The sequence below is a fragment of the Grampus griseus genome (assembly GCF_964374135.1).
Source record: "Grampus griseus genome assembly, chromosome: 17".
Lineage (NCBI taxonomy): Eukaryota > Metazoa > Chordata > Mammalia > Artiodactyla > Delphinidae > Grampus > Grampus griseus.
Genome location: NC_139011.1, coordinates 35,859,126 through 35,884,861, shown reverse-complemented (window position 1 = coordinate 35,884,861; position 25,736 = coordinate 35,859,126). Strand labels below are relative to the sequence as shown.

The 25,736-nt window shown below is 41.0% G+C and overlaps 2 protein-coding genes across 4 annotated transcripts in view; both read right to left on the bottom strand.

The window, feature by feature from the left end:
- Positions 1-4,283, bottom strand: part of ANKRD46 (ankyrin repeat domain 46) — a 37,325-nt gene extending 33,042 nt beyond the window's left edge. The window contains exon 1 of one of the 3 annotated variants that reach the window (XM_082675138.1): positions 4,198-4,283. The gene's annotated coding sequence lies outside the window, so the exon portion shown is untranslated. Of the gene's footprint in view, positions 1-4,051 lie in introns of all 3 variants that reach the window. The other 2 variants (XM_082675140.1, XM_082675139.1) reach the window with 2 other exon arrangements.
- An 8,705-nt stretch (positions 4,284-12,988) lies between these two features.
- SNX31 (sorting nexin 31) overlaps positions 12,989-25,736 on the bottom strand; it is a gene marked incomplete at both ends in the record, with an annotated part of 61,770 nt that continues 49,022 nt past the window's right edge. The window contains 4 exons of the mRNA XM_082674705.1: positions 12,989-13,081; positions 15,605-15,661; positions 20,949-21,026; positions 23,517-23,630. Of these exons, the coding sequence (XP_082530831.1) occupies positions 12,989-13,081; positions 15,605-15,661; positions 20,949-21,026; positions 23,517-23,630 (342 nt within the window). The remainder of the gene's footprint in view (positions 13,082-15,604; positions 15,662-20,948; positions 21,027-23,516; positions 23,631-25,736) is intronic.

Sequence of the window (25,736 nt, the reverse complement as noted above, 5' to 3'; positions counted from 1 at the left end):
ACAGAACATTCCATTTCATGATTGTTGTCTAGCGTTTACTTTTACCTTTAAAAAAAAAAACCCAATTTTTAAAAGAATGGTTAACTAAATTATCAACATTTTATCAATCAGACCACTCTTTTTAAAAAAATCCCATGCCTGTAGATTCACTCTTCTGACTGAAGTTCATCCTTCAGTCCTTTAATGAGGATCCATGAGTAGTAAACTCTTTCAGTCTTTGGAAATTTTAAAGTGACTTTGAGTTTATTTTTGAATGATAGTTCATGTGATTACAAGATTGTAGCTGACGCTTACTTTCCCTCAGCACTTTGAGGCTATCACTCCACTGCTTCCTGGAATCCATTATTGCTAGGAGACATCCGCTTTAGTTTAATTGTTGCATAAGAAAAGACTTTTTCTTTTTCTTTATTTGGTTTAACAACATTGTGAAAATGACTCTACTACCCAAAGCAATCTACAGATTCAATGCAATCCCTATCAAACTACTACTGGCATTTTTCACAGAGCTAGAACAAAAAATTTCACAATTTGTATGGAAACACAAAAGACCCCGAATAGCCAAAGCAATCTTGAGAACAAAACATGGAGCTAGAAGAATCAGGTTCCCTGACTTCAGACTATATTACAAAGCTACAGTAATCAAGACAGTATGGTACTGGCACAAAAACAGAAATATAGATCAATGGAACAGAACAGAAAGCCCAGAGATAAACCCATGCACATATGGTCACTTTATCTTTGATAAAGGAGGCAGAAATGTACAGTGGAGAAAGGACAGCCTCTTCAATAAGTGGTGCCGGGAAAACTGGCCAGGTGCAAGTATGAGATTAGAACACTCCCTAACACCATACACAAAAATAAACTCAAAATGGATTAAAGACCTAAATGTAAGGCCAGACACTATCAAACTCTTAGAGGAAAACATAGGCAGAACACTCTGACATAAATCACAGCAAGATCCTTTTTGACCCACCTCCTAGAGAAATGGAAAGAAAAACAAAAATAAACAAATGGGACCAATGAAACTTCAAAGCTTTTGCACAGCAAGGAAACCATAAACAAGACCAAAAGACAACCCTCAGAATGGGAGAAAATATTTGCAAATGAAGCAACTGACAAAGGATTTATCTCCAAAATTTACAAGCAGCTCAATATCAAAAAAACAAACAACCCAATCCAAAAATGGGCAGAAGACCTAAATAGACATTTCTCCCAAGAAGATATACAGATTGCCAACAAACACATGAAAGAATGCTCAACATCATTAATCATTAGAGAAATGCAAATCAAAACTACAATGAGATATCATCTCACACTGGTCAGAATGGCCATCATCAAAAAATCTAGAAACAATAAATGCTGGAGAGGGTGTGGAGAAAAGGGAACACTCTTGCACTGTTGGTGGGAATGTGAATTGGTACAGCCATTATGGAGAACAGTATGGAGGTTCCTTAAAAAACTACAAATAGAATTACCATATGACCCAGCAATCCCACTACTGGGCATATACACTGAGAAAACCATAATTCAAAAAGAGTCATGTACCAAAATGTTCACTGCAGCTCTATTTACAAAAGCCAGGAGATGGAAGCAACCTAAGTGTCCATCATCGGATGAATGGATAAGGAAGTTGTGGCACATGTATACAATGGAATATTACTCAGCCATAAAAAGAAATGAAATTGAGTTACTTGTAGTGAGGTGGATGGACCTAGAGTCTGTCACACAGTGTGAAGGAAGTCAGAAAGAGAAAGACAAATACTGCATGCTAACACATATATACGGAATCTAAGAAAAAAAAAATGTCATGAAGAACCTAGTGGTAAGACGGGAATAAAGACACAGACCTACTAGAGAATGGACTTGAGGATATGGGGAGGGGGAAGGGTAAGCTGTGACAAAGTGAGAGAGTGGCATGGACATATATACACTACCAAACGTAAAACAGATAGCTAGTGGGAGGCAGCTGCATAGTACAGGGAGATCAGCTCCGTGCTTTGTGACCACCTAGGAGGTGGGATAGGGAGGGTGGGAGGGAGGGAGATGCAAGAGGGAAGAGATATGGGGACATATGTATATTTATAACTGATTCACTTTGTTATAAAGCAGAAACTAACGCACTATGGTAAAGCAATTATACTCCAATAAAGATGTTAAAAACAAAAACAAACAAACAAAAAAAACTGCTTCTGCTCCTTCTCTGGTGCTCCCTATCCCTCTTCACTGCTTTATTTTTTTTCTAAGCAACTGTTACCATCTGACTGGATATATTTTAATTTTTATAAAGTATTTTATTTACTGTCTCCATCCCCACCTTCCTCCAGTGGAATGTTACCTCCCGGAGGACAAGAATGCTGTTTTCTTTTGTTCCTCTTGCATCCCCAATGCTTAGAACAGTGCTTGGCCCTGGGAGGCACTCAGTGTACATTTGCTACGGGAATGCTTAATATGCAAACTCTTAAATCCTGATAAGGCTAAGTGTTTAGGACACTACAGTATCTAACTTCTTTCCACAAACGGAAATACCATTTCCCTTCTGACATTGACAGAAACTGGAAATCTTTCTCTTCCATATAGTAACACAATCTGCTCTAAATAACATGCCCCAAACCTCTTAATTCCTTTTTACTTCAGTCTTTCCTACATCCTCTAAAATATTAACTTTCTGTCATCGAAAAATCTTTCATTTCCCTTCAACACTACTGTACCTAATATTGCAAAGGCAAAGTGAACTCACTACAAATGGTATCAAAATGCAAATAATGAAGAAAAGTAATGAAGCTCATTAACAACCAAATAAATCCAACTCTACTTCAAATCAAAGTGCATCAGAGCAGTGAGGGCCCTAGTTCATGCTTAACTTTATTATCACTATTCTCCTTAATGAGTAAACATTTTTCTCATTAAACTCCTTTTTTTTTTTTTTTTTTGCGGTACATGGGCCTCTCACTGTTGTGGCCTCTCCCGTTGCGGAGCACGGGCTCCGGACGCACAGGCTCAGCGGCCACGGCTCACGGGCCCAGCCGCTCCGTGGCATGTGGCATCTTCCTGGACTGGGGTACGAACCCGTGTCCCCTGCATCGGCAGGCGGAATCTCAACCACTGCGCCACCAGGGAAGCCCTAAACTCCTTTTAAACTAAAAATAAGTTGGTACAGGACTCTTGCATTTAGCCATGAAAATTAAACCTGAGAGAAATCAGTTCAAGCTGGTTCAAGTCAAATTAATAAACAAATAAAAGTCTTAGGGAACGTGTTTGGATAGGTAACAAGCAGAAGCACTGGAGTAAGGGAGATGAATGAGGTGCAAATCCCATCTCACCCTTTACTAGCTGTCTGACCTCGGACAAGTAAATTCAGACTCTGTTCCTCAGTTTCCTTACCTGTAAAATGTAAATGGTACTTCCTACGGTTGCTACAAGGATTAAATAAAGGTACTAGGTTTTAAAGCACCCAGCACAATGACATATAGTAAGCACTGAAGAGAGCTATTACTATAATTTCTACATCACTGATAATACAGCTCTTTAAGCTAGGAGCTCCTTGGTACCACCGTCATTTTTTAAAGAGTGAGAAGGGTTACTATTCAATGGTATATTTTTTTTACCTCGTTATGTTCTGTAGCCAATTCTGAACACTGTGGACCGTTCTGAAGAATAAACGTGTTTTTCTCGAGGCAGAGCACTGTACTGGAAGACAATCTGCTTCCAGCATTGCATGCGAATAAGAGGCAATGCTGTCTTTTAACCCGGACACCCGGGGTCGTGTGCCATCGGGACAGTCCACTCACCTCTCAGCAGCTTCTGTTTACGCCTAGACTACGGGCGCCTAGTAAACGGCCACGTACTATCTGTGCCAACGCAAGACACAGCGCACCTTCTCGGGACCGGCGCCTAGAAGCCGGCCGCGGGCTTCGGCTCGGACCTCCGACCTTGCGAAGCCCCGCGAGCACGCCCGCCCCAGCTCCGCCCGCCGCGGCCGACCGCGCAGCCTTTACCCACAAAACCCCCAGAACCCTCGCAGGCCCTCCCAGCTCTCGCGAGCGGCACAGACCCACCAGGAAGCCACCCGTCGCACCACCACGGGTCTGGTTCCCTGCAGCCAGGCCCCGGGCCGATGCTTTCCAGTGCTTCGGGGCTGGCGGGAGAGGTGTCAGTGGCTTCCGTCCGGAGGCCGCTCGCGGGCCGAGGCCCAGGTACCTTCAAGTCGGCCGAGCAGCGGTAACAGCGGCAGCACCGTCCCAGCGGCGGCGGCGCCTGCGGCGGCGGGCGGAGGGGAAGGGCTGACCACTGAGACGAGTCGGGGCCCCAGCTGGCCAGAGCGGCCTCACTACGCCGCGGCTGGTGCTCCCCCTGGAGGCGGGCAGCCCGCACGGCGGCTCTGCCGGCTCTGAATCAGAAACTCAGTGATTCCGCGGTGAACTAGGCAAAGTACCAAAACTGCGACGGGGGAGAAGAGAAAGACAACTGAAAGAGGTTTCATCGATTTGAGTCCAGGATCATTTTGCATTTTTCACGTCTTTTTCTAAAGAAACATCCCACCCCTAAGCTAAATGCAGGCTTCAAAGGCAAGGACAGTTTTACCAAGAGCTGTAGGCATCAATTAATAGTTGCTGGCCTAATTTAGGTAAGTCTTCTCTATAATCCAAATTGATGTATTAGTAATAGCAACTACCGACTGGCTGCTCTAATTCTAAAATATGACCCTGAGCTTTTTTCTAAAAGGGTTTGAATACTTACATCCCACTTTTTAGAATTCCCAGACGAAATGCAACATGCGTCCAGCCCGAACTAAAAAGGTGGCAGGTCGTGGGAAGTTCATTTACTGGAAACTTTTTTTTTTTTTCGGCTTAACCAACAACTCCAGTCCTACAGCCAAGAAGACTTGACCTGCACAGTGGTCCTCCCTCCCCTGAATTCTAGCATACTCGCTCAGCCAAGCCACCCTCTAGGGGGTCTCAAGTCCTTCCATTCAATGGCTACTACTCAGTCTAACAGTTTGCTCCTGGAAATGTCATGTAAATGTTTAGGATTATTGTCAAATTTGAGAAAACCTCTATCACATCTCTTTCACATAAGAATAAGATTTCAGGGACTTCCCTGGTGGCACAGTGGTTAAGAATCTGCCTGCCAATTCAGGGGACACGGGTTCGAGCCCTGGTCCGGGAAGATCCCGCATGCCGCAGAGCAACTAAGCCCATGTGCCACAACTACTGAGCCTGTGCTCTAGAGGCTGTGAGCCACAACTACTGAAGCCCGCGCACCACAACAAAGAGTAGCCCCTGCTCGCTGCAAATAGAGAAAGCCCATGCGCAGCAATGAAGACCCAACGCAGCCAAAAATTAATTAATTAAAAAAAAAGATTTCAGGCATTTCACATTTTCTTGTGCAGTGACTAATCATAAATATTAAATACTCTTTGAATTGATGACATTTATTAACCAATTTGTCATTGATGTCCTCCTTGAGGTTCTGTGTTAAGTTTATTATATCTTCATTGATGCCTGTAAATTGTGTCAAATCAGCAAAGAATTTCAGCCTTCTCCTAGTGTGTTCATACAGTTACCTCCTTTTCATTAATTGGTTTATCAAACAATCCAAGAGCCTGTTCTGTTACTTCTGTTCAAATGAATCTCTCCACCTTCATGAACTACTGCTTTTGTTTGATCTGAAAAAATATAGAGACCGTTAAGTGTAAGCAGTGCTGCTTTCCTTCTGGAGGCTCTGAGAATCCGTTTCCTTGCCTTCTCTAGCTTCTAGAGGCCACCTACAATCCTTGGCTCATGGCCCCTTCCTCCATGTTCAAAATCAGCAGCTTAGCATCTTTTCAGCTCTCTGACCTCTGCTTCCAACCTTGCATCTTCTCTAACTTTGACCCTCCTGCCTCTTTATAAGGACCCTTGGATTATGTTGGGCACATCTGGATAATCCAGAACAGTCCCTCCATTTCAAGGTCTTTAATTTTAATCACATCTGCAAAGTCCTTTTTACCATGCAAGTTAACATAGTCACAGATTCTGGGGATTAGGCCATGGACACCTTCAGGGGAATGTTATTCAGCCCACCACAAGGGCCCTGAAGATTAAACTCCATTTCCTTCAGGTAAATCTACCTTTTCTTCCTCATTACCAAAATCTGTTTGGTCCTGAGTTCTGATTTTGAGAGTTCCAACAGGGAGGAATACCTGTAATTATAACTGGGATAAGTGTTATGAAGTAAAAGAAGAGAGATGTTATATGAGGGCAAACTGTCCAGGACCTAATTTAGATGGAAGGGCAGCAATGCCTTTGAATAAGTGATATTTAACTGAGATACACAGGATGAGGAATTAATTATACAACAAACAGGGGGAGTGTTTCAGACAGAGGGGACAGCATGTGTGGCCTGGGAATAGTGATGTCAGAAGGTCAGTGTGGCTGAATTGTGTCCCTGCCATCAAATCCTCAGCACCACCACAATGAGTGGCACATGGTTGGTACTCAAGATTACTAGCTTAGCAGTTCTTAGCCCTGGCAGCACATTACAGTCACTACAGGACTTTAAAAATACCAACACCCTAGCCGAGACCAAGTCAGAATTGTTTAGAAGTGTGGCCCAACATCCATAGTTTTTAAAGGTGCTCAGAGAATTCTAATGTGCAGTCAGGGTTAAGAGCCACCGTGTCAGATACAACCACAGGAGTAAAGAATGTAAGAATGACAGAAAATATTTGCTTGGCATAGGATTTTCTCTAAGGAGGTTTTCTTCTGTTTAAAGAAAAGAAGGGTTTGGGCCATCTTGATTATACATTCCTTTTCAGTCTTAGAAAATGCAGAAAAGTCTTTCAAAAACATTGTTAAAATAAATAAGCTACAAGGATATATTGTACAACATGGGAATATAGCCAATATTTGATAAATAACGTTTGTAATATAAATGGAGTATAACCTTTAAAATTTGTGAATCACTGTGTTGTACATCTGTAACTTATATATCTACTATACCTCAATTTTTTAAACAGAAAAAAACCCACTTTGTAATAGAACGCTTATCAGAAGAGACTCAGAGTGATCTAGCAACCACCCCAGTGTAACCAGTTGTCTCAGTAGAAAGAGATGTGTTGGAATGGAGAGGTGTTTAAAAAACACACCATTATCTACAAAGGAAAGGGCATTTCTTGGTTTTGAGCTCTGTTTCCCAGAAGGCATTCCAGTTTTTGGTAGTACTAACGAATGACCATCAGAGGGAGACATGCTCCCAGAAAGCTTGGCTTCCCCCAGTCTCTAGTCTACACCAGGCTAACAAGTATCAGGTGTTTTTAACGACACTGAGCGCTCTCAAGGCATAACCATGGAGTGAGCATGTCACAGGATTAGAGATAGGTAGCATATATTTATCTATGCCAGAGTTAGGTTCATTTCAGTTCTCCAACAGTTTAAGCATTTAAACCACCAAAAAAAAAAAATGAATCATGTATGTGTTTCAGGCATTGTATTTGCAAAACTAAGGAAAATTTTCCTTCAGCAGACAGTACAATTGGAAATGAAGTATCAAGCAAATCTTTCGGAAAGACATCTCTTGTCTTTTGTTAATTGCAAAGAAAACATCATAGGTCTCCTTGAATTTCTGGAGTTAAAATAACAGCTAGGGGCTTCCCTGGTGGCGCAGTGGTTGGGAGTCCGCCTGCCGATGCAGGAGACACAGGTTCGTGCCCCGGTCCAGGAGGATCCCACGTGCCACGGAGCGGCTGGGCCCGTGAGCCATGGCCACTGAGCCTGCGCGTCCAGAGCCTGTGCTCTGCAACGGGAGAGGCCACAACAGTGAGAGGCCCGTGTACTGAAAAAAAAAAAAAAAAAATAACAGCTAGACCCCTCGGGAATAAGGAACGAGTTTGGCTACTTGCTGAAAACCCAATTGTTATTTTTCTTTGCATTTACCCACACATGGCAGAACCACACAGGGTTTCACACATACGTTAGATGAAATAATGTATGTGATGGGAATGTATATAGTGCCTAGCTCTAATTAACCTTCCCTTCCAAAAGTAAAGTAACTGATCGTTAGCAAGGGAAAACCTTTTGCAAAGGTTTAAGCAAATGCATTGCTTTGCAAAGCCTTTAAATGTGACTGGTGAGAGGTGGGTTCAGTCAGGGAGGGAGAACATCTGTGTGACAGGATAGTGGATTTATTGCAGGCATTCCGTCTCACACAACTGGGGGAGGAGTCCAGGAAGTGAAGGTTTGGAAGGAGATGCTGGAGGCTTATATAAAAAGTTACAAACTAGTCTGCCTGAGGGGGCCCGCTGAAGTGGGACCACAAAGGGGATCTTTAGGACCTGCTGCCTCTGTGCAGCCAGCTACTGCTGTGTGAGTCCCCCACCAAGCATCTGGTGGTGGGCCTGTGCTGTGTTGCTCAGCGGGGCTAGAAGGCAAGAAGGACTGGACATGAAGTGGAGGGGGACAAGGACATGCCAGAAACTGCCAGGAACTTGCCTTTCCATGTCACTGTATCTGATTGTGAAAAGACTGTCAGAAGATAACGGCCTTTGCCTTGCTCTGTCTCCCAATTCTCCTGGAAAGTCCTCCTTGTGCTAATTTTAAACTGGAATCATACCGGAGAGGGGGCACTGGGAGACATAGTTCCCACATTAACCAAGTTGACCAACAAAACAAAACAAAACAAAACAAGAAAGCAGCACACATGTAGGCTCTTAACAACTAATTTTGCAGATGAGAAAACTAAGGGCCACATAGGTAAATTGCCTAAACTCACATTACTATCTCAAAGCAGAAGCAAACTCAGAATTCAAGTCAGAGGGGTAATCTTCCACTCCACTATCATGCCTCTCATCCTCTGTGGTACTTAAGTATTTCAAGAAAACGGTAGAAAAATTTCATGCATCACTTCTGAGTTCCCTCAATAGGCTAAGAGTCTTTGAGTAGCCAGTGTACCATCACTAGGCATAAATCAGACTATCTTGCCGAGACTATGTCTGGGCATCTGGGTTACAGGGGCTCTTTGATAAGAAGTTATGCCTGTGTCCACCAGATCTCAAGATCATTGAGTGATGAGATACGAGCTATTAGGCATGTGATGGGTCATCTTACTTGGGGTGTAGGATTATGTGAGAACTTGGATTCCAAACCACCTAAGAATTGATTGCCCAGACAGCACTGTTGCGTATCATAGAAAACATCCATAAAAACTCTGCAAGGTGCCTAAGAAATTATGATGTCCATATATTTGATCATTTCCTTTATACTTCAAAACAAGCACCAGAAACTCATCAAGTCAAAGGTTTGTAAATTTTTTCGGAAACGGACAAGGAAGGGTAAAAGGAGATAACATGGGAAAGTCCAGGCTAGCTTTGCCTTTTTCTATTCCTTTCTGGCGCTGGGTTTCCTTTCTAACCCTTTAATATTCTCACTCCTTAGAAACCACGCTAGTTCAGGGATTGTTACATCTGGCCAAAGAAAAGCCAAGGAAGGGCTCAGACTGATCCCAGAAGGCTCTGAGATGTCTTCTTGGTCCAGATAACAAGCAGTTTAGAAGATTCCAGCAATCTGTGTTGTTAAAGGGTCCGCTTCAGCCCTAGAATGACACTTAGCTCACCCCAGAGGCTCAAACCAAACTGAAATTTTAGGCTGAGGGATCTTAACTCTCATCTCAGTCTCACAACAAACTCCTGGTGATCATTCAAACAGAAGCAAAGCACATCTTTTTAGTCTTGAAATATACTCCAGGAAGTGAATTTTATCAGAACTGGCCTCAATTCCACTCTCTTTCTCTCAAAACACTGATCCTGTGGTTTCATTTTCATCTTCACAAAATTTTTTTTTTGCGATATGCGGGCCTCTCACTGTTGTGGCCTCTCCCGTTGCGGAGCACAGGCTCCGGACGCACAGGCTCAGCGGCCATGACCCACGGGCCCAGCCGCTCCGCGGCATGTGGGATCTTCCCGGACCGGGGCACGAAGCCGTGTCCCTTGCATCGGCAGGCGGACTCTCAACCACTGCGCCAGCAGGGAAGCCCAGCACATGTACGTTTTGTAGGGTCGTCTCTAGCTAACCATATGGGCTTTGCTTGTGTAATATTTTAGAAGAGGTTAGACATTCAGTTGATTTAAAGGCACTGACCCTAGTGGTTTTGCACTGCTCTTGCACCAAATGTGGTTTCTCTCCTGGAAATGTGGGAACACAGAGTTGGCTGTACTTCCTAATGGGTTTTCCATCTGTCCACATGAGCACATATTTGATGGGGTCTGTAGAGCAGTTGTCTGGGTAACCTATTTGGTTTTCTGCAAATTAAGATCCCTTAGCTCTTCTTAAAATCACTCTGAGGGGGAACGTAAGATAATTTCTAGTTTACATATTTCACATGAAATTTGCTTCCCGATTGTCCACATGGGGACCTGTGCAAGCCATAAGCTCACCACATACTGGTGGCTTTGGCAAGCACGTCAGCCCTTCAAACAAAGCCCGCGCGTGCTTCCCTCCATGGGACGCAAAGGGGCTCGGACCTCTGGGCCTGACTACAATTTAATTATCTGTGTCCTTTTTTTCTCATAATTATTTTTGTGAAATTTTGAAACCCAAGTGTGTTTGCCCGCAGGCAGAGTGCTTATGACAGTTATTTTAGGAGTTTAAACCTCAGCAGAAACGAATACGTATGTCTACACGTGGAGAGAAGTGATGTTGGTGAATGTAGATGTAGCAGGAGAAAATCTGGCTGAGTGGGGACCATGAGGGGTGAATCTACAGATTAAACCATATGCTAATTTGCAAAGCCATGTCGCACCCCTTAGGAGTTACTTGAAGGAATTCAACCGTTGCCTACCTTTATAACTCACGCCCTGCATGATGTCTTCTCCCCTGCTGGATGGCTGTGCTGTTGGGAAGGTCCCGACCCAGCAACAGCACCTGAAGAGTGAAGGCATCACCCCCAGCAGAGACGGGGTCTCACTCTCCATCTTCTCTCAGAGGCTGCAGCAGGGCAGGACGCTCTGACAGGTGGAACTTAGGCTTTTTACTCAACGATGGAAGTGCTTCAATCCACAAGTGATTGAAACTCCCAACGCCATCTAGAGAAAGATAGGCCCAGTAACCCCCAAAGGGGCTAACAGCCCCTTCTTCTCTTGCATAGCTGCTGAGGAATTTTATTTTCTGCTATCTCAGTTCCTTTATTCTTCATGTTATATACTGTGGAATGTACTTCATCCCTTGTATTTTTCTTCACTTGTATTATTCTGATATTGATGATAATCTCAATGTCTTGAAAAAGAACTATTAAATTCAACGTTTCAATTTTGGCCATCTTCAAATGGGGCTAAATCGCTCTATTATATTATAGGGATGCTGCAGTCGTGTACGCATATATACTGATCCCTCTTTCCTCTTATCTCCTAATCACTCCCTTAATCTCAAACTTTGCTAGCACAGTTGCCTATCCTTCCCTAAATACTGTACTCACTGTCCCATCAGTGTCTATCCTTTCCTTTTACATGTGTGCCCCCATCTCTGCCTCTACTTGTCTCTACTCTTTCTTCAAAGTCCCTCTTCCCCTCAGGCCTTCCTGACTCACCCCACCCACCAACTTCCTATGACACACAGGTCCACACTACACATTGGACACCTACTCCATGCTGTCTTGGATTACTCGCAATTATGTGTCAAGTTGCAACATATGAAATGGGTAACATTCAACTATTTTTGACCTACAAAACAGCAGTTACATATGGTTCAATCTAATATATGCATCTTCTCACCCCAAATACAAATTCTCTTTGCATTCCTAGGGTCTTCAATAGATTCTTACACAGTGTAGGCATTTGCTATTAAATAGACCTTGACTATTGCTAAACTGGCGAAATAGAGGATAAGCTTCTATTTTAATCTGAACATGTATCCTAGCCCATTAATACACTCACCACGGGTGATCTGGGATGTTTATGATTCCCCCTTGCAAAAATGTCCCACTACAGCCTAAAATATAAATATAAAACTTTACGGCGCTAGAAGTTATGGCTAGAGACATTGCTTTATAAATATTATAGGGCTTTAACAGATTCTACACTTCAAAAAATGATTCACAGAGTCTTCATCAATAAATTCTATGTTCACTAGAATATATTTCATATTTATTATATAGTTACACAGCCCAGTTAGAAAAGAACATTATAATATCACACTTTACCTAATTATATTGATTCCTCTGTCCCTCTCCCTTACTGCAATCTTAGTTCTATATATAATTCTATTAATTAATGATGAACTGAAACTGGATAAGAAAAAGTCTAGAGAAAAGGTATACATAGTTTTAAAGCTAAGGTATCTGATATCAACTGCAGGGCCCCATTGGTTTCCAAAATAAAAATATTCAAAATAGTGTCATGACTATTGAGCTGAATTCAGTATTCTAAGAACAGAATACAACTACAACAGTGGAGAAACAGAGAACTGGGCAGCCTATTACTTGGAGCACATCCATATTGGTAGGCTCAGAATTATATAAGGAAACAAATCGGTATTTCATCAACTCCTTGCTCTGGTGATGGATTAGTGAAGTCCAGGTTTCTTTTTCAATGGTTCCATTTCTTAGAGCCACAGCTGATGAGTCATGCCTTCAGATCTTAACCAAAATGCATTTTTAGTGTTTTATATTAAGCCTTTCATTCATGCAATATCAGAACATATAAAAGGTTTCATGAAGCCAGGTAAATATCTATCTTGGGGAAAAAACCCCAACGAGCTTTGTACTAATTGGTTCAGATTTGCCATTTGTCACATATAAGTCACTGAAAACAAACTATATAACTTCGTTTTGCATTTCCCTTTAATCTTGAGATGAGCAGAGTTCTGAAGTAGTCTTGATGAATATGGTCCATCTTAATGTGAAAAAAAATGGGATGGAGTCACATTTCTTCCACTGGTGGTAGGAAGCCTACTTTCAACCCCCAAGCTCTCTCATGGTCAAGACAGCCTTTGAGAACATTTTAAAAAGTTAGACTTTCTCTTCAAAGACCTTCTTCCTTTATGGTCCCCAAACCACACTCAACTTCAGCTGTCTTAATCTTGCTTTTTCTTGGCAGAAAACTAGAATAGTCTTTCTGTTACGAAGTAAACAGAGAGGTTAGAAATATATATGAGAGGAAATAATTTCCATAACAACAATAATAGTTAAAAAGCCAAAGTTTAAAATAATATAAAAAAGGCAACTAAAAGGTTGTATCTGTTAAGCACTGGTTGTTTTAAATGGCTTTATCGTGTAGAAGCTTTGTTTCCGAAGTAGCTATACATCTGTTAGTGCTGAGAGTGCTTTCTACAGGTATGGAGGGGTATGCATGTCCAGAGCTCCTTTCCAGGCACTGGGATCTCTCCAGGTAACACTTGAACTCTGCCTCTCTTGTCTTTTTCCCCTCTCTTAAAGACATGTGACTTTCAATTGTTAACTTCACCCAAAACCTTTAGTGCACACAAAGTTTTAAAAAGTATTATAGTTATTTTAAAATATTTTAAGAAGTTACGGTTGCTGCAAACCTTCAGTAAGTGAACAGTTGGCTTTCAGTGTTTATAAAATCTCTAAGACAGGGCCATGGAGAGTGGGCTTTGGCCCTGGTGAGATAAATGTGTGGCAGCTCACCAGGCAGAGCAGCTAAATTTTTTTTTTCTCTGAGATATTTGTCTTGATAGAGAGGCCCCATGGCAGAGTGGTTAAAGGAACAAATAAACTTTATTTGTTAAGTAACAAATAAAGACTGCTTGGGTACGGATACTAACTCCATCATTTACGAGCTGTGTGACCTTGGGCAAGTTACTTAACCTTTCTGTGTTTTCAGTTCCCTTGGCTACAAACCAAGGATAATAATAATACTTGGGTTGCTGTGAAGATTAAATGAGTTATATGTGGAAAGCAACTATAACAGTGCCTAGCTCAGGATAAGCTCTCTATAAAGGTTGGCTAAAATAAGTTGGAATTCAATATAATTGGACACCAGGCCCCCTTCCGACATGCTGGCCCTGCTCAGAGCATGAGGGAGGTTTGCCTCCTTTAGCATTGCTGCTCACCCATGCTGACTATTGTGTTGTCTGTTGTTCTAGGATAGTGGCTCTCAAACTCAAACATGCATCAGACTCAACTGGAGGGCTTGCTAAATACTGATTGCTGGCCTCCAACCCCAGAGTTTCTGATCCAGTAAGTTGGGGGCCTGAGAATTTGAATTTCTAGTAAGTTCCCGAGGGATGGTGACCCTTCCGGTCTAGGGACTCCACTCTGAGAACCACTGTTTTAGGATAATAGTTCCAATCCTGGCTGTACTTTAGACCACGTGGGGAGCTTTAAAAAATTCTGCTGCCACGCCCCTCAGATCAGTTAAATCAGAATCTTTGAGGGTGCAGCCCAGCCATCATTAGTGTTTCGAGCTCTCCAGGAGACAATATGCAGCCAGGGTTGAGAACCACAGCTCTATGCCGTCACTATGCTGCCGAAATGGATGAATTTAAGTGACGGAGTGATTTTACAGTTAAAGAAGCTGAAGCTTGGTGCAGTGTTTCCCACTGGAGTTCTTGCTATAAATGCTGATTTACTGAATCCATCTTTTGGGGTGAGGCCCAGGAATTTGCATTTCAGTAAGTACCCCAAGAGTCCCTTATACACATTTAGTTTTTTGATCTGCCTGAAGACACACAGCCAGGAATTGGTGGAGTTCTCACCTCCCGTCTCTGATGTAAGCAGCCAGAAATGCTGTTATTATGTAGGAGGGACAGCTCTGCATTTAATCTGTTTTTTAAATTTTTCTCTGAGCTCATTCACTCAAGGAAGGACCTTATATATTTATAAATACTGTACTTATATACTATCTTTATATACACAGCAGACTCTGTGACAGGAGCTGGACCAATAATAAATCCCATTCAAACGCTACTTAGAGGCTACCTTTATTTTGTTCACCCACACTAGGATTTGAACCTTGAAAGGAAGAGTTAGTTAAGGGCACGGCTCTGGAATCAGATTGCCTGCTTCCTCCTGCCATTGATACATTGATACATTGATACATTGATACAGCCTGGAGCAAGTCACCTAACTCTCTGTGCCCCAATTTCCTCAGCTGATTTACAGGATCACGGTAAGGATAAATGCATTAATCCACAGAAAAGTGCTTCGAACAGTGCCTGGCAATGAGTGTCTATTAATGCTTTCTATTATGATATTTATTGTTATTGCTATCTGCACAGCAGACCCAAATGCTTGAAAAAGTAGTTTATAAACTTAAAAGTTCTTTTATACAGAGTTCACCACAGAAAGTCGATGAAACTAAAATATACAAACTAGAAAGAGGATTTTTAAAAAATGTATGGAGTGTGGAAGAAAATTACTGAAGAATTTTGTATGCTTCTTGGAAGTTTTCTATATATTAATTCAGGAAAGTATTTCTCCTCGCCCAACTGGGTGCCACGGTAAAAAATACTATTTCTATGATGGTTGTCCAACTGGACCAGCGTATATGGAGGAGCTTCTGTGAAAGGCAATTCTGGCTTAACTTTAAAAGTAGAATGACTGGTTACTTAAAGGGGAAAAACGGGCAGATTTATCAGAATTATAATATATCCATTACATAATTTTACTCACAGACCTGGCTTTGTTGACTGTGGTGTTTTTTACTTTTGCCTTGTTCTGGAACTTCAATCTGCTAAACAGATTAGTGAAATGTCAGTCAGCACAGCCGGAGAAGCGAGCACACAAATAATCTATTTAACCAGCACATTTCTCCTTCCACAATAATCCTCTTAATGGTCCCGAAGGCTGCCAGTCAGCAGGACACCTGCTCATCGTCTGCACAGGCCCCCTTCGTTTGCCAGTATCTCAGCGTTGCGGAAATTGAGTCCCCAAAAGTGAAGTGAAGCTTAATGTTTAACATTGGTGGCTGCCTGTGGATTTTGTGATTTAACACAGCTTTTAAAAGGACTTCACACGAAATGAACTCCTAAATCCACAAATAAGCCACAGAGCTCCAATCCATATGCTGAACCAAAGCCAGATGGGGCTTTGATTAATCAAAAAGCATCATTAATCAAACCAAAGTTTAAAATACTTGAATATATCTCATGCACATAAGGTAAACTTACTATAACGGCCAGGGGCCCGGCAGAAAACAGATGGCCCACTCCTGGGGCAGCTGAGGGGAGTTTCTAAAAGGAACTGCCTGATGGAGGTGTGGGGAAGATTCAAGTGAATCAGTGACGGGGTGTGGGAGCCCTCAGAGGCTAGCAGTGAGGGGCTAGGGAGGGTGGGAGTAATTCTTACCGCTTCTAGGTCTGAAGGGGCGAGGGCAGCAGCTGGTACTGGAACCAGAGTGGCCGCTGCAGCAGGGAGGAGAGGTCACCTACAGGAGCTGTGGCCCTCAATAGAGGGCCGGGCCAACCCCAGAGACCCAGCTGGGACAGAGTTGGAGAAATAAATACCCCAGTCTCCATTTTCTCCCACTCTCCAACCTCACTGGGTTTCCCCCTGGGTGACACCGGTCGGTCGGAGGCTGGAGGTCAGAGGGCAAGGCCACAGCACACAAAGGTCAGTCTCCTAGCCAGGGTTTAGGGGAAAGTGCTCTTAGACTCTCCTTATAGAAAAAGAAAAGAACAGCTATTAAACAACTATGCATTATGTGCGTATCTCATCTTATCACTCTGTAATCCTGAATGTTTCTGTACTAATTGCCTTTCTCCTTCCACAAATAAACTTCTTAACACTGGATTCTCAGTTTCTAGCCACTGTATGGTAAACATAGGCATTGGTAAATGACAGAATGAGGGGCTGAATTAACTAAGTTGTTTATTATTGCTTATTATTCGTGAGACTATAGAGTGGGACATTACAAGATAAGTGGGATAAATAACATGACACTGCAAAAGAGCATTATCTTTTAACTTAATTTTGCCATAAAATACATTGCTTTGAAGGATACGTAGGACTTCCTTTAGGTTAATATTCTCAACAGAGATAGTTATATAGTTGAAGCCTATTTCAATAGTTTCAAAAAATCATTATTAGGTCTTGGTAAATGAGAAATTAATGTTCTGATATCTTATGTGCTTCATTATTATTATTTTACAATATTACATTATAGTTTGTAAGTAGACTTGTGTGACGAAATACAGAAGTTAGGAGAAACCTCCCAGAATTTTTCTCTCTCCTAGTCTCCTTCCCCTCCCCCTCCCCATGTAGAAATGAAATAAAATAGAACCCACTACAAATGTTAAGCAATTTCTGATATAATCAGTTTCCTTGACTTATTTCAATAGGCTTTATATATTTTATATACTGGGGTAATAAAGTTGGAGGAAAAAGGTAATCCTTTTTTCATAATGCAGTATTCCTGCACTCTCTCTCTCAACAACAGAATTTCTGTTAATAATATAACCCTTCATTCCTGCACAGTAACTTCCCCCTGGCTCTCTAAAACTCTGTCCTCCTGCTGTGCTCAGACCATTCTTGTGATGACTGTAATGTCAGTACATTTTCCGTTTTCTGAACTGGACCAGCTATGCAAAGGCTACCATTCTTGGGACATCAGATAGCACTGCCCTTGGTGTTTCCCATTCTCATCACATAGCAGAAGCACACTTCAAAGCACCCATCTCTGAATCCAATGGCCTTTTACATAGTCTGATCCTGCCCCAAATGAAAGAGGAGTGGAGAGAGAAATATTTATGGCAATGGTAGTTGGGGAGGGGATGGGAGGTATGAGGCAAGCTGGAATCAGAATGCTACCCGTTCTTTGCCATTTTTCGGAAAACCAATTTAGAGATTCAGACCCACTGAAGACGGTAGACCAGAAAGGTCTCTGGTGACATCATGGAGTCACCATCCCAGCCCCAGACTGTCTACTTCTTGGCTTCTTTTACATGAGAGAGAAACAAACTTTTATTTTCTCCAAGACACTTATTTTGTCTTGTTTTTTGTTACAGGAAGCCAAATCTACTCCTAACTAATAGACTTTATTTTCAAATAAAATAATCCTTTAATTCTGTTCTAGTTACAAGTAGCAAATATTAAAAAAAATAATTTAGGTTTTTCTGTAGGAGCATAGCTCTAAGAAGAATGTTACACTTCTTTTTCCCTTTCTGGTTTTCAATTAATACTGTCTGAAGAATTTAACATGTTTTTTGTTGGGTGTTTACATTTTTCTTTAGTGCATTTTTTGACTTCAAATTTTAATGATCTCTTCATAAATTGTTCAAGTCTTACCTTTGAAAGCATTGCTTAAAGCTAACTAAGCTAATTAACTTTGTTAGCACTAAATTTCTTCTTTCACTCCTTCCTTCTTACCAGGATAAAACAGTACTATTTAATCTCCCTAGGGACCATCTGCTTTATTTATGGAGCTCATTTGGTTACAGTTTTCTTAATTTCTCTTTCCTTCCCCCAATTCTTCACAATTATCAAAATCTTAGAATTTATTCTGCCTTGCAAATTATAGAATTTATTCTGCCTTGCAAATTAGAGACCTCTGTTTCTTAGTCCATACAAGCCTTCTATAAGCGATAGGTGTCAGTTCAGACGTTATGTGTTTACCTAGAAAATGAGTGAATGTCACAGTCAAATATTTATATGGCTACTTTAAGCTCCATAAAATGACTTGTTCTCATCAATTGTGCTTTGTGAGGAGGTCTAGAACTTAGTCGAAGTTCAAACAGCTGATCTGTCTGTTCTATTTCCCTTCCAGGGTCTCATTCTACCCAGGGGTTTGTACATGAAATTCCAGACTAAAATGTGGACTATTCCTACAACATCCAATTTTCAAGAGGAAGGGTCTTAACTTTTCTTTCTAAGAACCAAAATAAGGGAAGAAATAAAGACTTCGTGGAAATAAAACTTGAATATTTGGATAAAGCAGTACAAGTTTTATCGACTACCATGCTGATTTTGCTGTCAGCCACTGGGATAACTATAGATTTTAATTTGCGTGTAAATCCAAGGAATGTGGTAGTGTGCTTGTTTTTCTTTAAAACTTTAAATAGACTACTACCTTCTCCTATTATAGAGCAAACTCTTTTGCTATTCACTGTACAAGTATTTCCTGCATCAAATAGCTTACACTTTACTGAACCACGTTTGAGAGTAGTTCTCCCTTTTAATGGGGCTACTTTAATTACTTTTCTCTCTCTGTCTCTCTGTATCTGTCTCTCTCTCTCCCTACATATATATACACACACATATGTATAATGACATGATATATTTATGTTTATACATATTTATCATATATATATGTAAATATGTAAATTGGAGCCTAAGAGGGTCCATCCTGCCTAGGAGGTTAGATTTTATTACTCTTTTAAAAAGAGCATCCTTGGGACTTCCCTCGTGGCACAGTGGTTAAGAATCCGCTGCCAATGCAGGGGACTCAGGTTCAATCCCTTGTCCAGGAAGATCGCACACACCGTGGAGCAACTAAGCCCATGTGCCACAACTACTGAGCCTGTGCTCTAGAGCCCACAAGCCACAACTACTGAGCCCGTGCACCGCAACTACTGAAGCCTGTGCGCTCTAGGGCCTGTGTGCCACAACTACTGAGCCAGTGTGCTGCAACTACTGAAGCTCGCGTGTCTACAGCCTGTGCTCTGCAACAAGAAAAGCCACCACAATGAGAAGCCCGCGCACCACAATGAAGAGTAGCCCCCGCTAGCCACAACTGGAGAAAGCCCATGTGCAAAAAAAGAAAAAAAAAAGACACGTGCTTACTTAAAAGAAAAAAACAGCCAAAAAAAGAAAACACAGCCAAAAAAAGACACGTGCTTAATTAAAAAATAAAAAAGCATCCTTGATTCTTTCATTGCTTTGATTTGCTACTTTCTAGTACATTTTGAAGCGTTCGAACACCAAGGGGCAGTGAATTTTATCTTCCCTGGGAAAATATTTTCAGTTCTAGAAGAAAGAGAAGTAAGTATAAAATGCACGTTTTTTCTTAGAAAAAAGCTGCTAAGTCAAGTAAAGATCAATGTTAAACTAATGGTATTATCCACCCTTTTATAAAACACTAAAATTAAATGAAAACATTAGGGAAAGTTTTCAAATATTTTCTTCTCCCGTTGCAGAGCACAGGCTCCGGACGCGCAGGCTCAGCAGCCATGGCTCACGGGCCCAGCCGCTCCGCGGCATGTGGGATCTTCCCGGACCGGGGCACGAACCCGTGTCCCCTGCATCGGCAGGCAGACTCTCAACCACTGAGCCACCAGGGAAGCCCCTCTGTTGTATTTTTAAAGACCAGTGTACTATTCTGCAAGAGAATTATGTTTATAAATATCAACCAAGCATTAGTATTTGTAATCATTTTTTTATTTAAAACCAAACTGTACTATCTTATTTGGGACAAGCTTTTTAATGATGATGACAAGGCAAGTAGAAAGTTTAAAATCTCAGGAACTCTCTTTATAGCACCAACACTTTCAGTGAGTAATTAGGCCTTTATTGAAGAGATGAAGACTAGAAAAACAAAGTAAATTTTACATTGAGGAAAAATTATAGCCTTGAGAGCTTCTTTTACTCAATGGCTTCTCCAAACTGCTAAAGGCATTTTCATTTGGCACAGTGGAAGTTTTAAGAGGCTGTGAGTTCTTTCTAGAGACAAAACTGCAGAGCTTATGTAAGCTCATCGCTGCTGTGTTAAAGACCTCTTAAGATGCTGTCTTTATGATGCTGCTTTTGTGGTAAATCTGGAGTCTTCCGTTTGGGGGAAGGCAGAAATACAAGGATACAGAGTGTAGGATTAGAGAGTTCTCAGCAATCCAAGGACGACTTCTCCTTGGAAAACATGGCTTGCATTCTGAAGACTGAGCTCCCAGAAGGCAGGGAAGCTCACTTCTGGGCAGTTGGGTTCTTCCCTTGAGGACCAGACTTGCTGGCCCAGGGAATTCATCAGTGTAGTTTAGTGTCAGCTGATGGTGGAAATCAAGTGAAACATATACACAGATAAGAGCACTTACCATTTCTGGATTCTCTGCAGCTTGCTTTACCATCTTTTCTGAGATCATCTTTTTCAAGCAGCTACTCAGCAAAAAAGCCTAAGAAATAAAGAACTCTCTCAATTGAAGAGATCCTTATTCTCTTCCTTCCCTCTTCATACAGCAAAGCAGATTTTGTGCTCTGACCTACAACAGTATGCTTTTAAGAATTTAGAGTTCTTCTTTAACTTTTGTTAATTTGCATAAGATATAATTAGCAAATAACCATAAATTTTCTCAATTACATGGATATATTTGCAGTAATTTTTTAAAAGGTAGATTAAAAATGACCAGAATCTCATTATCAATCTTTTTCCCTTTCAAAACTCTCCCCTTACATCCCATTTTTTTTCTATTACTTTGTAAACAGCTCATGTCTATGAGCAACAAATAATAAAAACTGCTTATAATTGCAATAAATCAACTGATGATGGTCAACCTTATATTTAACTGTATGCATAATGACCGAGAGACCTATTATTAGGCATACATACTAACCTGTTTGAAAGAATATATTAGTACCTTATGGCTTTTACTGAACTAAAGACAAAATTAGTTGTTTCTCTTCATTTTTAAATTTTCTGGTATTTTTAATCATTCACTGTCAAGACTGTCAGTTTCCGCCAACATCACCTGTAGCTTATTGCTGACTCATCACTGTTAGTGCTAAGACACACGTGTCATCCATCTTGCTGCACAAAAACCGGGGCTTCCTTTTTCCAGGAACTTCACCCCATGTGCCAAATTTAAGGTTCCCTGTGATTTTCCCATTTGCTCCTTTCCCACAAATCCTTTTTTTCCCCTCTTTTTTCTGCTCTCAACTCTTGGCTTGTTCTTTTCTTATTCAGCCCGACTGAGGTTTGAGACAACTGAAGCTCAAAGCTTGAGGCTATAGAACTTTAGTATAAATTTGTGCTCAAGGATGGTCACTGAACTCCTATACAAAGTTACAGAAATATGTAGGTTAGGATTCTGCTATAAGCCAGGTAAGGTTTATTAAATATGAAGGGACTGAGCTTCCGTTTAAAGGGATCGGGAACGATTTGGGCCCCAGCCCTCATTTGTATTTGCAAGGCACACAAGCCACATTTCTGTATTTTGCAGAAGTAGCCCTTGGGTGCATATCAAAAAACCCACACTCCAAAGGAAATAAGACCTTACCAGGAATCCTTTAAAAGAATGTTTATTGCACCTCTCTATAGTGGCTTAAACTCATTTGCCTCAAACTAGATTAAAAGACCATAATAAAATTTAACTACTGCACATAACATTCTAGCGGAAGGGCGTGCTTTCACTGCCAAAATCTCTCTGTGTCTGTCCAAGTGACTGCAGATCTCGCCTTGGCAAACCATACTATCATTTCCCTAAGAATGTTTTCTATTTAAGGTGAACCTGGGTAGACATTTCTTTAACCTAGGATGTTGGTTTAGTACTTTGTGTTTTTCAGAGGACATTGATGTCTATTATCTCCTGATCAGCACTGTACCAGTAGGGAGTTGAAAGGGAGCTTTGTGCCTGAGACCAGAATGCTCCATGGAACACAGAAGTGAGTATGATCGCCAGGGACTCAAGTTGAATATAATGTTGATGCAAAGATTACTTTGATATTTTGGTTTCATTTTAGAACTTTTGTAATTTTGACTCCAAATTGAAATAGTTTATCTCGGTAAAAAGAATTTTCAATTGGATTTGGCATTTAGAAAATTAGATTTTTTAATGGATTTTTTATTTCAATTATTTCAAATTTACTTCAAATTTAATTACTGCTACCCAACAGCCATTGTTCCCTCTTCCCTCGTAACAGAACACTGATTTTGGAAGTACCCAGCTCTAGGCAGTGATGCTTATTCTAAACTGATCATGAATCCAGTTCCTCTATGCCAAATGCTTGATTCCCAGACTCCCTTGCAGCTAGGAGTGCTCATGTGACCCAGTTCCAGCCAATGAGACAAAATGGAAAGTCTACTGGGGGGCTTCTGGGGTAAGGCTTTTGCTTTCCAGATAAAAGGGATAGTTTTTATCTACTTGGAAAATGCCAAAAGAATTATAGAGATGCCAATCATTTGCCTCCAGTATTCTTATTAAATGAGATGACAAATATCTGTATTGTCTAAGCCATGGGTTGGCAAACAAATCTAGCCACCCCACCTCTAGTTATAAATAAAGTTTTATTGAAACACCCATTCATTCATGTATTGTCTGTGGCTGCTTTTGTGCTACAATAGAGTTGAGTAGTTGAAACAGAGGCCATATGAACCTCAAAACCTAAAATATTTACCAACTGGTTCTTTGAGAAAAAGTTTAATGACCCATGGTCTAAGTCACTGTTTGTCAAGTCTTCTGCTACTTGGTAACTAAATTCATTTCTAAGTGATATGAAAGCTTTGGTGACTAGTAAAATAAAACAAAATAAATGACATTACAGGCTCAAAGGAGCATGTGTAGCACACTCTAGTACTCTGCTCCAGTTGGGTTAGGGCTTTGTCCACCCCGGAGTGCAAGAGAGCATTTTAGCACAGAAGGTTTTCCTGCTCTGCCCTAAGAACTTACCTGTTTGGTGTAAAGAACAAACCACTGCCAGTGACTCTCCTCACTATACTGAAACCTGAGCTCTAAGTTCTGGTTGAGAGTTTGCTGGGGCCCATCCGTATCCAGCAGAGTCCCCTATAAAGGAAAAGATATTATTTGATATTCAGTAGGAATGTAAGTGGCTATTATGTGCTGGGCAAAATATCAAAACAAGTGAGACTATTCCTGTTCTCAAGAAACTATAAATTCAATCTATTTGGGAGCCATTAAAGCAAATCATCATAGTGTGATATAATAAGTATCAATATTATAAGGGAAATGAATACAGGTCTATGGAAGTAAATAGGATGGACACCTAATCCAGACTAGGATGTAAAGGAAGGCTGGCAGAGGCTGTGGGGGGGTGGGGTGGGGGGTGGGGGGAGGGGGCGGTGTTATTTGAGCAGAAGTAGAAATTATCCAAGTTTGTTGTATGTTTTTTTGGGGGGAAGGGGGGTGATGGTGACAAGTGGTTCCTGGTAGAAGAAAAAACAAGTGCAAATGCACTGAGGCCTGAGGGAACCTGGCACACTGGAGCGTGGCTGAAGCACAGCCTGTGAGGCATGGGGGGTGGTGAGAAAAGGGGCTTAGAGAAGCAGGGTAGGGCCAGATCTGAAAGCCTGGAGAAAGCCCCTGTGGTTTTTGCTATACAGCATCTATCCCTTTCTCTTCTAGTACTGGAGTTTCAAATTCCCTTGCGAAAACTTTCCATCTTCGCTGTGGCTCTCTAGGTAGGACTGTCAGGAAATGCTGCCCTCCTGGAGGGTGGCACATGTATTGCATGCTTTATGAATTATATCTCACTAAAACTGTTACAAAGGAAGAGAATGATTGTGTGGTGTTGGTGGAAGGATAGACACAAAGATCAGTGGAACAGAGCAGAGAATCCAGAAATATACCCACACAAATGTGCATAACTGATTTTTGACAAAGGTGCAAAAGCAGTTCAATTGAGAAAAGATAGCCTTTTCAACAAGTGGTGCTGGGGCAATTGGATTTCCATAGGCAAAAAAAGGGAACCATGTTCTCAATTTCACACCCTATATGCAAATTAACTCAAAATGGGTCATGGACTTAAATGTATAACCTATAACTATACAACTTTTAGGAAAAAAAACCCAACAAAAAAACCCGGGGAAAAATTCTTCAGGATTTAGGGTTTGGCAGAGAATTCTGACTTGACACCAGAAACACAATAAAAAAACAGATGAATTAGACTTCATCAAAATTAAAATCTTTTGCTCTGCAAAAGGCCCTATTAAGAAAATGAAAAACTGCAAAGTGAAAGAAAATATTTGCAAACCGCATATCCAACAAAGGACTAGTATCTAGAATAAATTTAAGTACTCTCAAAACTCAACAGTAAACAAACAGTCCAATTGGAAAATGGGTGAAAGATATGAAGACATTTCACCTAAGAAGATACACAGATGGTAAATAAGCACATGAAAAGATGTTCAACATCATTAGCCATGAGAGAAAATCAAATCAAATCAAATCATTAAATACCATTAAACACTTATCAGGGTGGATAAAATAAAAAATGGTGAAAACACCCAATTGCTGAGGAGGATTCAGAGAGACTGGATTGCTCATAGATCACCGGTGGGAATGTAAACTGGCACAGCTCCCTTGAAATCAGTTTAGCAGTTTCCTAAAAAATTAAATATGTAACTTCCACATGACCCAGCAATTGTACTCCTGGGCATTTATCCTAGAAAAATGAAGACCTGTGCTCAGACAAAAGCTTATACATGAATATTTATAGAAGCATTATTCATAATAGCTAAAAACTGGAAACGACCAGATAGTGGTTAAACAAATTTTAGTCATTCACTACCATGGAATACTGCTCAGCAACAAAAAGAAACAAACTACTGAAATACACAACAAGCTGAATGAATTTCCAAAGAATTATGCTAAGTAAAGGAAATCCCAAAAAGCTACATAATGTTTGATTATATTCATGTAATATTATTTTATTTTTTAAGGTAATCAATTCCTTGCTTTTATTTATATTTTTACCTCCTAAACACAGTCCATTCTTATTATTCACAGTAGTCGTGTTCTATAATGATACCATAAGCACTAAATTAGTGGGTACTGAAAAACAGCCTAAGGGGAAATATAGGTTTAGGTTCCTGTGAACCTCTGGTCACAACATTTTCATCAACCGATCAATACATAACCTTGTTTTATGTG